Source organism: Haliotis cracherodii, unplaced genomic scaffold (assembly GCF_022045235.1).
Source record: "Haliotis cracherodii isolate W230 unplaced genomic scaffold, xgHalCrac1.p SCAF_16, whole genome shotgun sequence".
NCBI classification, from domain to species: Eukaryota; Metazoa; Mollusca; class Gastropoda; order Lepetellida; family Haliotidae; genus Haliotis; species Haliotis cracherodii.
The window spans coordinates 24,543,127-24,559,523 of NW_027266271.1; the positions used below are offsets into that span (position 1 = coordinate 24,543,127).

General features: G+C 40.9%; 1 protein-coding gene across 1 annotated transcript; it reads left to right on the plus strand.

Moving 5' to 3' along the window:
- Positions 1–810: 810 nt before the first annotated feature.
- LOC139463506 (solute carrier family 49 member 4 homolog) lies at positions 811–10,747 on the plus strand. The gene is made up of 12 exons (XM_071244776.1): positions 811–888; positions 1,841–2,229; positions 3,061–3,151; positions 3,829–3,992; positions 4,548–4,608; positions 4,869–4,939; positions 5,222–5,272; positions 6,017–6,146; positions 6,274–6,450; positions 7,735–7,853; positions 9,517–9,699; positions 10,193–10,747. The coding sequence occupies exons 2-12, from the start codon at positions 1,848–1,850 to the stop codon at positions 10,315–10,317; spliced, it is 1,554 nt and encodes a 517-aa protein (XP_071100877.1). The 5' UTR covers positions 811–888; positions 1,841–1,847; the 3' UTR covers positions 10,318–10,747.
- Positions 10,748–16,397: the final 5,650 nt, after the last annotated feature.

Consider the following 16,397-nt stretch of genomic DNA (forward strand, 5'->3'; position numbering starts at 1 on the left):
CCGCGAGGAAGCGAACAAAACAAGTACAACTGTGCCCCATGGAAAAATAGGTGTAGTCAAGTATGTATTTCATCTTATCAATATAGCTTTTTGTGCCACCAAATAAATCACAAACACTATATGTGAACCATTATTAACAGATTTACTTAACAACCAAATCAACACGTTGTTATCATGGTAGGAAACGCGCATTCAAAATGTCATCAGATGTGTAAAAAAGGGGTGCCCCCCCCCCCCCCCCCCCCACACACACACACACACCACGACCACCACCACCACCACCACCTTCTGGATACCGCCTCCGCCACTGCGTGTTATGTTTATGATACGTTATCTACGATGTATTATTCAACAGTATTTCAGTTAAATATATATCACGGCTGTCAGCTCGATGATGTGGGAGGAAACACCGAAGTGATCGTGATGCAGGTCTTACACATTTACGACTTTGGTGAAACCCACAAGAACGGGTGGTGTTTAAGGGGATTCGAACGTATGATCAATAGATTTCTGTCACGCATAAGGGACGCAACTCTGCACAACGAATTAAGGCGCCTTAGACGACTGGGGCACATATGTGTGCCACATATTTTGGCCGCCACCTTTTGGCTAAAAGCGCTAGGCTCGCTGTAGTGAAACCAGTTTAGTGCACCTTGTGACCTCTCCTCTCACTGATGCCACATTAATAATACGCATGATTCTCACCATGTTGACACCGCGTGTAAACCCGGTTAGGTCACATGGCTGATAGGTCATTGGCGCAGTGTTTTGCCAAGGTAACACGAAGAGACTACATGAGCACAACACACTTTTCAATTGTAGATAGCAGAGCGACTTGTGCGTTTGTAGTTGACAGACTCATACACCCCTCTGTGTCGGAAAAAACGGGTAAGCCAAGACAAATTAATTCAACACATTGACTAAGTGCGCAGCTATGTGAGATTGTGCATACACATGATTTCATTTTAACTCAAATTATCATTGAAATATAAACTTTTGTTTTGTTTAACCTGTCATTCTTTCGTGTAAAATTCCAATATGCCACCAGACACGTAGATGGATTATTAAAGTTTTTCAATGTTAAAGTTATAGAATGTTTATATAAATTATGATTTCTCATTAATGATCTTCCTTTTGTCAGTAAATAGGAACATTGAATATATTCATGTTATAATACATATAACGTATTATCACGTATGGTGTATGATTTACGATGTGTACATTTCAGATAAAGTATAATATTCACATATGTACACGATTATTTTATATAAAATACGTCGTATAAATATTCACTCGTATATTTCATTGGTTTTCACATAAAAGTAGTTATTTTTAAGTGTTTAAGGACAATATTTATTGTAACATATTTGTGAGTATAATGTTATTACATTTGTATGACGTATCCGTGGAGATTCTAACACGGTTATCAAACAGGCGCTGTGACGAGGAGGGTGCAAAGCCATACCATGTCACCAGCTATATACTCACGTGCACTTACCTGATAACGGTGTTAGGGTCTAAACCGAAACATCGATACATTGTCAATAGTTACACATCCAACATCTAAATGTCATTCAAAGAACATATGACTATATGTAAACATATGTTTCTGTGAGTATTTTTTAAATGTATTTCGGTGCGCTGGGGTAGCCTAGTGGTTAAAGCGTTCGCTCGTCACACCGAAGGCCCGGGTTCGATTCCACATGGGTATAAAATGTGTGAAGCCATTTCTGGTGTCCCCCGCCGTGATATTGCTGGAATATTGATAAAAAGCGGCGTAAAACCATACTCACTCACTAAATTTATTACAAGTATGACATATGACTTACTTTTGACACAGGTCCATCATGACTGACGTAAAGACTCCACTATTAGCGGACCAGGAAGACCTATCCTACTCATCAATAGGGGATCCATGCACCGTTAACCCTGACAGGAAACACTCGGAATCCTCCATAGACATTAAAACCTCGGCCTCCGCCCAGGCGGGAGATGTAACAAAATACGATGTTAAAGTTAAACTATATAAGAGGCGATGGTATATGTTAGTCATATTTTCTCTAATGTCGGGCACTCAATCTTTTGTATGGAATACCTGGGCGCCCATATCTAATTCCAGTGAAGTAGCGTTTGGATGGAATGATGCGGTTATCTCCCTTATGGCCAACTGGGGGCCAATCACGTTCTTTATTGGGATGCCTCTGTTTGCCTGGATGCTGGATATGAAAGGTGAAAAGAACTTTAGTAGTTGTGCATGTTATTATCTGGCTTGTTTGTTATGCATTCTGCTATTAATATATCTTATACGTAGTGTTCGAATTACGCGCCTGCCCGTTGGCCCGTTGCAAGTAGATATCGTGTCGGTCCGTAGTTCCAAATGTGTACGGGACCTTAAAGCTATTGTGCACTTTACGCCAAACGGAATCTGTTTCGGCGGATAATCTAGACTGGTTTTTCTCTTGCGCTGACAATATATATTTACGTGTCGATTTATTTGTCACAATAAGCTTTTAATGAGGACCTGGAGAGTTTAGTCAGGGTCTGCAGCTTCTAAAATCTGTGGGTGCTGATGGCAACCTGTCATTTTTCTATTTCAAACACTGTCCTCAGCTACTACTCTCTCACTGAAGCTGAAAACGATATGACATTTTAATAAAAGAAATGTTGTCTTTGACAATACAGCAACCATTTGTCTATGACGTCACGATATGGCTGAAATACTGCCGACGTGACTACAAATTGAAATTCACTCACTGCAAGGTGGCACAATTAGCTTTATAGAATTGCGTCCCTTTGGCACACCAGGAACCTCTGATCGTGGGTTCGAATCCCAGCTCCTCCCTGGCTATATTTCTAGGTTTGCCAGCTCGTGGGTTTCACCAAAGTGGTACACCTCTATGACCTGCATCACTTCGGGCGTTAACCTATGCACGTTAACCTCACTGGCGTGATATAACTGAAACACTGTCCAAAGTGACGTCCTGATCTGACAGATTCGTATATTTTCCTTTCTCTATTTACATGCCTTATTGTCTCAACCCAAGGTGTGGTCTGCTTCAGGTCTCAGGATATCATCCCTCCTGAGCATGTTCATGATAGCAGCTGGCTGCGGGATACGATGCATAACAACCAGCCCCCCATGGGTCACGTGGTCAGTATTATCGCGCACCCACATGATCCTAAATAATGTTATCACCCTGTTATCACACATTCTTCTCCTGAGACCCGTGAAGATCCGTGCTTGTCGTAATAAGCGACTATGCTTGTCGTAAGAGGCGACTAACGGGATCGGGTGGTCAGGCTTGCTGACTTGGTTGATACATGTCATCGATCCCAATTGCGTGGATCGATTCTCATGATATCAAACAATGTATTGTCTTGTCCAGACTCGATTATTTACAGACCGCCGTCATAAAACTGGAATATTGCTGAGTGCGGCGTTAAACAACAAACAAATAAAGCATTCTTCGCTTGAGGGGCACGGGTAGACCAGTAGTTTAAGCCGCGCAATTGTATGTGTACAGCTGCGTCCCTTCTTATGATCGTGGGTTCGAATCCAAGATTGGCCCTGGTTATGATCCTTGGTTTCGTTTCTCAGCACCGTGCCAAACTCACTCTAAACGACGTCAGACCTAGCTCATTTTCTCACTCAACTCATTCTTCATTTTTTTAAAGAATGTGCGAAGGGCTCCAAATGAATGTTAAGAAAGACATAATTTTTTTTTATTATTTAAACCCGTACAATGACTGGAGGATTAAGATCGAACACTGTGTATCTAGTAGGGGAAGCACACAAACAGGTACTTTTTATACACTATTTGCCTCCAGGACAATGCATATTGGTCAGTTTCTGAACGGTCTTGCTGGGCCGGTGGGGACAGGCGGACCTCCCTCCATGTCAGCTACGTGGTTCCCACCCAACGAGAGGACCACAGCCACGGCCTTGGCTACAATCATCAAATTCCTCATGGTAGCTTGCTCCTTCGTCGTAGGTAGGTATTGGTCAATAGAACAGACTCTTCTCAGTGATTAAGCTCAGAATCAGAAGTTTTTGTCGAAACACTCCCATTTTGATAATGCTGATGCAATGACGCAATGGCGACAAGACTCGTGCAGTGCGCAGTACCATAGAGACGCAGAGTCATCAACATTATTCTAGTCGGTCGCTGACGTTGTGAGCTGGTTCGTTTCCTCGTACCGAAAATTTAGAAGCGCCGATTAGCATATTAGAAAGTTCACGTGACCCGCCCTCATATGGAGGTATCCTTGGATCTTCAGGGGCGGTGGGGTGGCTTAGTGGTTGAAGCGTTCGCTCGTCACGCCGTAGACCCGGGTTCGATTCCCCACATGGGTACAATGTGTGAAGCCCATTTCTGGAGTTCCCCGCCGTGATATTGCAGGAATATTGCTAAAAGCGACGTAGAGCTATACTCACTTACTCACTCACTGATTCAGGGAGGTATGAGAGAGAACTATCTGATTTTAATTGGTTCGTGTTGCAGTGTTACTATTGTTTGTGTTTCTTATTCTGCATTTCTTACATCCAGGACCCCAGCTGGTACCCGAGGTGCATACGAAAAACTGCACACTTGATAACTTTACCATGAGGTATGTACTCAAATATCATGTTATGGCGTAATGTCATCCTTTGCGATGTAATGTAACTGTTAGTATTGTAAAGCTATTGCAGAATTAAGTAATGTATCCCGTAAAACATGTAACATTAAAGGGAATATCGTCTACATGCTATACAAGTGTGAAATGTGTTTCAAGAGTTAGTATATTGTCTGAATATGACCTAAAGTGTTGGACAGTTTCTCAGGAAGTAATTACATGAACGTAACATTTCATCTTCATTTTTTCTGTAGTTCGTCCCCCGCATCGCAGTTTGAAGAATTTCATCTTGAACATGGCTGCATGAACGGCACCAACGTCACAGGTCAGAAAACAACTACCCCCACCAAATATTTTTTAATAAGAAAAGAAATAATTATAAATGCTTCAATATGCAAAACAGTTTTGAAGTATTAAAGATCGATTATATGTATTAATGCAATAGAAATCATACGTAAAAGTAAGACAGAGATCAGATGTAAATTCGTATCATCTCAAACTGATCATTTACGAGTAACCATTACAAGATGGCTGTTCGAGTGTTCCAGTTAAAATAATAATATCTATATATAGTTGTTGAACTTTGCAAGATTGTCTGTGTTTCCAGTGCCGACCGTAGCAAAACTGAGAGAAGACATAATGTTCCTCATGTATGTAGGTAAGAAGATTTATTGAATATGTTTATCAGGGATTATTCAACTGTGTATCAAGATAATCTTAGTCTTAAGACTATAAAGACATTTCAGAGTGAGCCTCGTCAGTTGTAAGATACTTTATATCATTCATGTCAGTGTGAATCAGGTCAGTTATATATTAAATACTTTATGATCATGCATTTCAGAGTTTGAAATACTTTACGATCATGCATTTCGGAGTGTACACATACTTTACGATCGTGCATTTCAGAGTGTGCAAATACTTTACGATCATGCATTTCAGAGTGTGTAAATACTTTACGATCGTGCATTTCGGAGTGTGCAAATACTTTACGATCATGCATTTCAGAGTGTGCAAATACTTTACGATCGTGCATTTCGGAGTGTGCAAATACTTTACGATCGTGCATTATGGAGTGTGCAAATACTTTACGATCATGCATTTCAGAGTGTGCAAATACTTTACGATCATGCATTTCGGAGAGTGCAAATACTTTACGATCATGCATTTCGGAGTGTGCAAATACTTTATGATCGTGCATTCCAGAGTGTGCAAATACTTTATGATCGTGCATTTCGGAGTGTGCAAATACTTTACGATCATTCATTTCAGAGTGTGCAAATACATTACGATCATGCATTTTCGGAGTGTGCAAATACTTTACGATCGTGCATTTCGGAGTGTGCAAATACTTTACGATCATGCATTTCGGAGTGAGCAAATACTTTACGATCGTGCATTTCAGAATGTGGCTGGTCAGTCGGGTTGTTCCTGATAATGTTACTGTACTTCCCCAACAAACCCCCACACCCCCCTTGTGTGTCGGCCTCGGTCAAGAGAGAGAGCTTCAAGCAGGGCGTCATGGATCTGCTCAGGTATGTCACACACACACACACACACACACACACACACACACACACACACACACACACACACACACACACACACACACACACTTATCTATATAAGAGCATGATAACCATACAGTTTTCCCTTCACCAGGCGGCGGCAGTTCTGGGTTCTGGCTTTGGTGTTCTGCCTGGCCGGTGGGGGCAGCACGGCGTGGACAGGGGTGCTCAAGGTCAACATGAAACCCACGGGCATCAGCCAGGACCAGGCAGGCTGGATCGGCTTCTACACGTTCTTTGCTTCCTGTGCTGCCATGTTGGTAGTTGCAAGGTGCGCTGGTATTCAGTGTTATGAAATTTGTAGACATGTATGTAAATATATGCGTCAACACCTTTCCATAATCAGAAGAAATGAGTCTATTGTACAATTCCGACTATATCATAAGTACCGTATTCGACGTAATAAGCGCCCAGGGCGCTCTTAAAATTAGACATTGGAGGCTCTTATTAGAATATTATTTTGTCGAAAAAAAAAAAGAGTTGAAAGATAAATTCCGTGGTTTATGCTGACAGCCTGAAATGTTTATATACGAAAGATATATTTTTCCAGAATTTAATTGCCCATAATTAAGGTGGCATTGAAAACACGAGTGCGTATTATACGCGAATAAATAAGTATTGTGTACATTGATCAATCGGAGAGGGTGCTAATTTGTATTGTTCACGAGCTAACATATTAGCAAATATCGCCGTGGGTGCTTATTAGAGAGGGGCGCTTATTACGTCGAATACGGCATGTGTTTATGAACCACTATGAAATAATCATAAGTCGATATCAACTTTTGAGCAAGAGTCGTATGGCGCCGTTTGAAATCTAAAAAGAGCATGCTGGGTTGTATCTGTGATATTGCAGACACCAGAGGCGAGATTATTGCAGGATAGTTGACTATTGGAAAGTTGAGGTCATATATGAACTGGATATGGTTTTGTATCTTTGAATCTTTATGTACATATCCAAGTGTGAAACACAAAAAGGCGGTTTCACTGATCTATTACAATTATATATTCAGTGGGTAATTCAGTTGAAGGGAATTGCATATTTGACCATTATGGAACAATATCAGATATCCCTGAATCTTAAGTTAAACATTTTTGCTAAATCCCCTTGTTTCGACTCGTATTCATAAAAAAACAGGAAGGGGAGCACAAATTAACGAATTTATCATTAAGTGTTCAGAAGTACAGAGATAAATTTACGGTGAAATATGTTTATGGTTGTTGAAAATGTGAAGAGGGTCATTTATGGCGTTAGAAGTAAATGACGTCATATGAAACACAAAGCTTGTCAGAATCCTTTGATCGTGGTTCGAATCCCGATGAGTGCTGACTATGTCGCTAGTTTACTAAAACATATACGTAATCAACACACCACAAAATAATAGTTATAGCCTTTATTCCCGTAATACAACGTCACCAGAAAGTCTATAAACTATACATTATATAATCAAAAGAAATAGACGAAAATGCACCAACAGGAAGTGACGTCTGCTGATAATTATTATTTTGTGGTGTGTACTAACTACTGTTTTGTAAGCACTCTCTGTGTATGTTGCAGGCTGGTTGATCTGTTTTCCCGCTATATGAAGTGGTTCATCAGTGGCGTGTACTTCATCGCGGCGGCGTTCTTCGCCTGGTTTGCTGTCATATGTACTGGGGTGCTGCCGGCGACTTTACGTAATGATTTTCTCTTACTCAGACTACATTTGTAGGCTGTCATCTAACCCTGTAACCCTGTATCTTACTTTACGCATGTTTCTTAGTTGCCCGACCGCCTGCGGCTTGGTATCTCAGTGGGCTAGCACTATAAAATCGGCATTAGTCCAGGCTGGAACAAGCAGCCACACACACACGTACATGCACGTCGCTATATAAGTGCAATAATCTTTGACGTGACGTTGAACCCCATTTCACCTCACTTCACCGCCTTAGTTGCCGACTGGAATCCCAGTTTAGCATGGTCCTTAGTTTGTCAGCACAGTGCTTGTTGGTCATGTGGTCACTAGAGTCACGTGGCCAAGCTGCTGCAGTTCACTATCTCAATATCAGATCTTTTACCCCCATACCTTACCTTTCTGCGTGAAGATCTCAGGGCAGGTCCATAGGATGTCGTGTCACGTGAACCCTAAGCCAACTTTGACCTCCCAATATACGTGAAGGATCCGTGGGTTCTTGGCCAATCAGATGTCAGCTTTTTAAAACGATCGGCTATATTTCTTTACCTCATTGAATTTCTATATTAACATGAGTGAGTGAGTTGGGTTTAACGCCGCTTTTAACAGTGTTTCAGTTATATCACGGCGTGTCAGTTTCATGTGGGAGGAAAGTCCGAAGTGATGCAGGTCCCAGACGTTTACCACTTCGGTGAAACCCACGAGCACGGGTATGGTGTTGACAAACCTAGAAACATAATCAGGGTGAACCGGGATTCGAACCCACAATCATAGGGACGCAACTCTGCACAGCGAATCGCGACGCCTTAGACGACTGGGCCACCCGTGCCCCCGATCTTAACAAAAGAAAGCCCCGACTGGGCACAAGTACATCATTGACGGTACATCTCTTGTGGCGTGGATGCCATGCCGCCAAGTAACACCAGACTATATAAAATATAGTAGGCTTGATTGATATGTTCTGAGCCTCAGGAATTGCGTAGTAGTAAACTATGTTCACAACGAACACGCTTATAACGAACTGACCGATATAACGAACTTATTTCTTGGTCCCGATCAACTGCTGTATATATGCTGTAAATGTGCTTATAAAATGAACTATGAAGACCGATGCTCATGATGTCAACCACTGGATTCTCTGGTCCATACCGCCATATAGCTGAAATATTTCTACGTGCGGCGTTAAACAACAAACAAAGCCACTGAAACGCCTAGAAACGCAAATCAGGGAATCGCGATTCGCTGTGCAGAGTTGCGTCCCTTGGGCACGCCAGAAACCTATGATTGTGGGTTCGAATCTCGGTTCGCCCCGATTATGTTTCTAGGTTTGTCAGCACCATACCCGTGCTCGTGGGTTTCACCGAAGTGGTAAACGTCTGAGACTTGCATCACTTCGGGCTTTCCTCACACATTAAGCTGACACGCCGCGATGTAACTGGAATAATGTTAAAAGCGGCGTTAAACCCAACTCACTCACTCACTCACTCACGCCTGTATAAGGGGCACAACACTGCACAACGAGTTGTTGCGACGGCATGGCCGCCATTGCCGCCGGGGACAACCAAATACCCTGAATACCAACTTTATATAAGGGACGTTATACATTTGATCGCTGGACGCTGGGTTAGAACGGACCTTCAATGCAAATATGCCTACTGTATTTCTAGCTGTGTTGTACGTGAGCGTGATGACGGGACAGACTGCTCTCACAACGGCTATACCAATCGTCTATGAGATGGGCTGCGAACTCACCTACCCTATCGGGGAGGGCACTGCCAATATTGCCATGACACTAATGAACAACGTGGGAGCTCTGATCTTTTTGCTGGTGCTGATGATCCCAAATATTGGTGAGTGGGTATATTGGGCCACATGTTTTACTTCTATCGATATTTGATTAACGCTTGGGTCGTTTGGGCCATTGCAGTGTGTGAGTTAGTATTGTTTTACGCCGTTTTTAGCAATATTCGAGCAATATCACGGCGGGGGACACCAGAAATGGGCTTCACACATTTCACCCATGTCGGGAATCGAACCCGGGTCTCCGGCGTGACGACCGAACGCTTTAACCACTAGGCTACCCTACCGCCCCTTGCACAAACAATGTGTAAGTGGACTAGCATATGATAATTGGTATCTATTGTTTGAATAGCATTTTGAAATGAGAAGATTTTTTAAATCAACTGTCGTTATTATGTTTTCTTGTTGGAGTGTAGAGTAGATATGAATTAAATCGTTTGTGTTTTAGACTCTAGAGCAGTTTAGTATTGACACTTTGGTATCCCACATGTTACTTTGTAGTGTAGGGTTATTATATCTGAGATACATCATTTCCCGTTTCAGGGACAGTGTGGATGAACTGGGCGCTGGTTGGAGCTATTGGACTCTCTATACCAATGGTGTTACTGATCCGTGAAACCCATCCCAGGCTGGATGTTGATGAAACAAAAGTCGTCGAGAAAGAGTAACACTTAAATGATGACACGATCAAAAGAATGCCTGGATATACAAGATATTGTGGAAATAGAACCACAACGTGTGTATATGTGAATGTGAACTCGGACCCCACTTTCACTAAAGTACAAGAAGAACGTGAAGTGTGAATAATAATAATACTAACAATATTATTAATAATGACGTTTTTAACATGGGTCCATTTAAACATTTTCGTCCATGTAACATATGTTATATTTGAGATCACACTTTCTCAGTAAAGTACAGATTCTAGTACTCATGGGGGTTGAGTCTCACCGGGATTCGAACTCACACTGCCAGAGTGAGGCACCCTAATCCCCAGTACACAAAGTCAGCGTTCTAACCCACTGAGCCACCGAAGCTTCCACATAATGAATGTCCGACAACTGATAGTCTAGATCACGTACTTTGTGCTCCCCTCTGACAGGTGTATATTGACATTGGCAAGTCAATTCCATCCACGTTAAACATGGCGATGTTACTTTCTGATTCGTTTATTTTTGTAAATGAAAACAGCCTACAGTTCAAAGGCAGCACTGGCTGTCAAACGTCACAAGACCATTGGCTATTTGTTGTGCACGTGACATGCATCACTCTGACGTTTATTCATTGTGTAATATCACGTGGATATGGTGATAGAAGGTGAAATGTATAAATGAAATTTAGCTGGGAAAGCTTTGTGCAATGCCATTTATATCACTTCATATGTTTTAAATTTTATAGCTTAATGTTATTGAGCGAATGGACATATCATCATGTGTATATATTTCATACTTTATTTAAATAATGTGTAAACGGAATTGTGTAAACAAAATGTAATATTGTTATGATATATGAATAAAACATAAAGAAGATTTTTCTGGTTCTGTTATTATTTTTCAAGGAGAGATTTTGAAGTAACAATTATACCATTGTATTGGTGATGATACGAGGGGTTGGTGAAACTGTGAGTGTATCCTACTCCACCGGTGGCCCCCGTCACAAACACATGCAGTGGCAAGTCAGTTACTCACCTGAGAAAGTGCATACACGATTGTACCTCAAGTGTTGTGAAATGTGGACACCAAAAGGGTTTTTCATATCCAATACATTTTTGTTGATACATGTATTTAGCAACATTGTAAAGATAAAATACAAAAATCAATAATATCAACACCGCTAAAGGAGTGTTTCTAAGAATTAAAGTCTTTATATATGTTTTTCAATAAAAAAAACAAGGTGTGATTAAGACCTTATTAGTCCATGAAATTGACACATTTCAAAGTTTGACAAACATAATTTCTTCAATAAAATCGACTCGCCCCCCAAAAAGACACAATTATGACGAAACCTAATGAAATAAGTAGATATAAGGTAGATAGATGATAAGTCTCGGAGACAAACTTACTATGGGCAACCCATGATGACCTTTCCTCAAATAGCTGCACTTTCCTAGACTTCACATTGTTAACAAAACTAGTTTTATTCAAAAGACCTCTTAAACTGGCCCTTTTCACACATGTTAATCATGCTACAAAATTTGATATTGTTCACAGTTGAAAACGTGAATACATGAAAAATAAAAATGCCATATTAAATTGTCTCCAAATTCTGAAGTTGTGCAGTGGTAGTAAGCCACAAAGGGAACGTGAAATAACACAAAGCTAAATAAACCCAACAACACATACGCGCAAACAAACCCAACTTGAGATCGCTGTTAACAGTTTATCAATTTTTCAATTCCTGTTTTAGTTTCAAATTAGAACTATACACATGTTACAGATAAAATGGTTGGTCTAGATCTGTTTTCTATCCCCAGCTGCGATCTACACCACCGTCATAGCAGGAAGAATGTCGATGAGTTCGTCTTTACCCGTCATCTTTGAGTTTGGGTGTGAACTGACATACCCCATCGGTGAGGGGACAACGAACGGCACCATGACATTGATGAACAATATTGGGGCTTTCATATACCTTCTGATCCTCATGATTCCGGGCATAGGTAAGTAGCTTGTTTCTGTGAGGAACTCACATACCAATGTCAACCTTACACAATTCCACCCGAGGGGCGGTCAGGTAGCCTAGTGGTTAAAGCGTTCGCTCGTCACGTCGAAGACCCGGGTTCGATTCTCGACACGCACAATGTGTGAAGCCCATTTCTGGTGTCCCCCGCCGTGATAGTGCTGGAATATTGATAAAAGCGGCGTAAAATCAAACTCACTCACTCATTCGACCGCGGAGGTGAGTAGCCCAGTGGTTAAAGCGTTTGCTCGTCACGCCGAAGACCTGGGTTCGATTTCCCAGATGGGTACAATGTCTGAAACCCATTTCTGGTGTCCCCTGCCATTATATTGCTGGAATATTGCTAAAAACGGCGAAAAACCATACTCATTCGACCGCCTCCGTCGTCTAGTGGAAAGAGCGTCGTCCCGGAGAGGTACACACGGAGCTACGTTCTGTAGATATCACAACCGCAATGTCATTTTCTCTTACGTCAAATGATTGTTTTATGCGAGGTATGGTTTGCAGGTACAGTATGGATGAACTGGTCTCTCGTCGGTGCCCTAATCCTCTCCATACCGTTGTTGTTGACGATACAAGAGACCCATTACAGACTGGATGTGGACGAAACAAAACCAGAGCTCACGGACTGATCTGCAGTTCCAGTAGACTGCCTGGACGTTTTGAAGAGTTGTTGATATGTGGAACACATGCTTGCCTCCTCTTGTTACACATGCATTTGTCATACAGCATGGGAAGGATAACGAGGGATAAGCTGATACAGCGTCTGCTGGCTTAATGCACTAAACGGGGCGGTCGGGTAGCCTAGTGGTTAAAGCGTTCGCTCGTCACGCCGAAGACCCGGGTTCGATTCCCGACATGGGTACAATGTGTGAAGCCCATTTCTGGTGTTCCCCGCCGTGATATTGCTGGACTATTGCTAAAAGCGGCGTAAAACCATACTCACTCACTCACTAATGCACTTAACTCTGGGATTATCCACAAATTCAGTGAAATGCAACTAGGTACGCAACAAATGTGTATTAGCAAAATATTTCTTTCCAACGCCATGACTGTATCACGTGAACGTCATTGCACGAACACCAGGTATCATCAATGTCTGACACTGATTCCAAAACACGTGCTTATGACGTAGTCGCAATCGTGCTCTGCGTTTTGTTGAGATTTCTTATGATTATGGAAATGTCAGTTCTTATTTATTTGAAGGTTATTTTACACAACTTATAGCACTAGTCTCCCAGGCAGACATGCCACCACTGGAGGTTAATCACCAGGACATGAAAGACCAATGTACCAGTGCCAATGTCTAATTCAATGACGGAAAACTGCACTTATTTCATAGATTTACAAATGCTGCGTGTGAATTTAATCTGTTTTGTGTTTCTAACGATGTATTTCACATGTGTTACTGTATTTACCATACATTTTTGCGAATTGAAACAAATAAAGAGTAGTTAATCCACGTTTTAATGTGTTTTACTTACTAGTAGAATTAAGCCATTTGTCAAATAAATTTATGTCACTTTCAGACAATATGTATTGTGTCTGATCTCGGTAGGTAGGTGCAAACCCTGCACAACTCACGTGTTACACTTTTTCCCTTGCTAGCTGCTGGGTAAACGGGAATGGGTACAATGCCATACTGTGTTACGGCGTGCAACAGATGAGGCGTTTAAATATTGAGAATATAAAACACCCATCGCGATTTACAGTACAGTAAACTACGGTTATAACGAACACGCTTATAACGAACTTACGGATATAACGAACTTACTTTTTGGTCCCGACTAGTTGCTGTAGTTATGCTGTATATATGCTTATAACGAACTACGGTTATAACGAACTAAAATTAGTAGTCCCTTTGAGTTCGTTATAACCGTACTTTCCTGTATATATATTTGACTTAGCTACGCGTTCATCTAATCAGTACTGCACATCTACACTTTTTATGTATTTTCTTTCAATGTATAGTTTTTAATTGGTTGCTCTTGTACCACCGTTCGTGATGTTGAGAAATAAAATGATGAGGACTCGGAACAACGTAGAAGATACCAAACCGAACAGTGTTCTTCATGGCAAGGACTGCATGACCATGCTTAGCTTAGGTTCTCCTAACCCCTGTCAGTGTTCTTACAAATAAGGTATGAGGATGTACCCAAAACTGTCAATATAACAATAATAACAATAAAACAATAATATATATAAATTGAAAATTGAAAATGTTTGATTTAAAAAAAAATCATCACGGGTTAACGGCTCGTTAAAATAAATGCGACAAAACCATTTCAATATTCATATCTATTCCGACTATATCATGAGCATGTATTATGAATCACTATCAAATTGTGATGATACCCGGGTTTCGCGAAAAGGTGAGCGTGTCCTGCCCCTCCGCTGGCACCCGTCATAAACACATGCAAAGGCGATTCAATTATTCACCTAAAAAAACACGAGGACTCACGGCACATGACATGAGTTATCTGAGGGCTTCCAACGGGTATGACACTGGCCATTTAATATTTTTTTTAATAGAAAATTTACTTTTTAAAAATGACGATAGAAGTATCGCCGCCTGCTCATCGCCTCACCAGAATAGATTTTTCAGTCTTAGGTAATCACAATAGTTGCGTTCAAACAATTAGGTCAACACGAATAGATTATTTCTTCTTCAGAGAGAGGATACTTATGATTAAACTAATATTGATATTTTTAACAATATCTTTACAAATTAGGTAGATACGTGTTCATGATCAGAAAATCTCGAACACAAATCTCGATTAAATTTCAAACAACGAGGGATCAGTAGTGGTCTAAATTCAGACAGCTAACGAAACTAGTGCTCTGGAATGTTGATGGCTGGTTCTATAAATAGTCCTGATAACGTTATCGTAACGCAGGGACTAGATCAAGGTTGAACTGGAAAATCAATTCGGTGGCTATACATATACCCTGCATTTATTGACCTCATAAATAGTCATGATGTAAAAGCTGTGCAAAAACAACAAAACGAAAACTGTCAGTGCAAGATAACAATGTGAAAGCGTCTCACTTGTCAATGGTAATGATAATATATTATGGTTGTATGGTTGTGGTCTACGTATCCCCAGAAGGTTAAAAATAAACCTAAAAGGAAATATATATTTAATAAGAAGGGTCACTGAACGACGTTTTATCACTCACCTTTGTTACTTTAGTTGGTGACATCAATGCCCGAACACGTAACCTGTCGGGTTGTTGTATACCCGATATCTGATGAAACTGACTCACATTTTGATGAATTTTAAAATTAATTAACCCAGATAGTTTACTAAATACTTAATTTACCATTACACCGTGTCAATCGGAATAACAACTGTGTCAATAATTACATAAATAATCTGATAAATATCTATAAGCAAAATCATAATTATGGGGGTGGGTGGGTGCAAACCTAATTTCTTAACTATTGTTTATGTATATGTATCCAATGTAATTTTCTATTTTCTCTGAGCAAATACATGATGGCGTATGAGGGCTTTGAAGATGAAATACCAATTTTCACAGAAACAATGCTTTGTATTAATAAAAAATACCGACAAACATTCTTGTCAATAGAAGTCTCTGATAAATTCCTTGTTTTGACTTGTACCATATATTCATTGTTTTGTTTTTTCAGATGAACATTTGACTTGACTTTGCATGTATTTATGACGGGTGCCACCGGTGGGGCAGGATATGCTGACCTTTTTGCGAACACCTGGTATCATTAATATTTGATAGTGATTCATAAACACGTGCTCGTGGTATAGTCGGAATCGTACAATGGACTCTGCTTTTAGCAGAGATTTCTATTGAATATAGAAAAGACTTTACCGCTTATATTTTTGTACAAAAGGGCCTGTATGTCTCATGCTTGTCTTGGGAGGCGACTAAACTGGAGATCGCGGGGTCGTGCGCTTCGACCACTATACCGATGACGTGGATCGTTGTTCAAACGTTTGCGCGTTTCTCTGTCCCAGGCGCGATTGCGGACAAGCCGCCGCGATACAGCTGGAATATTGCCGGATGTAGAATTCACTCGCTCAACCACCGA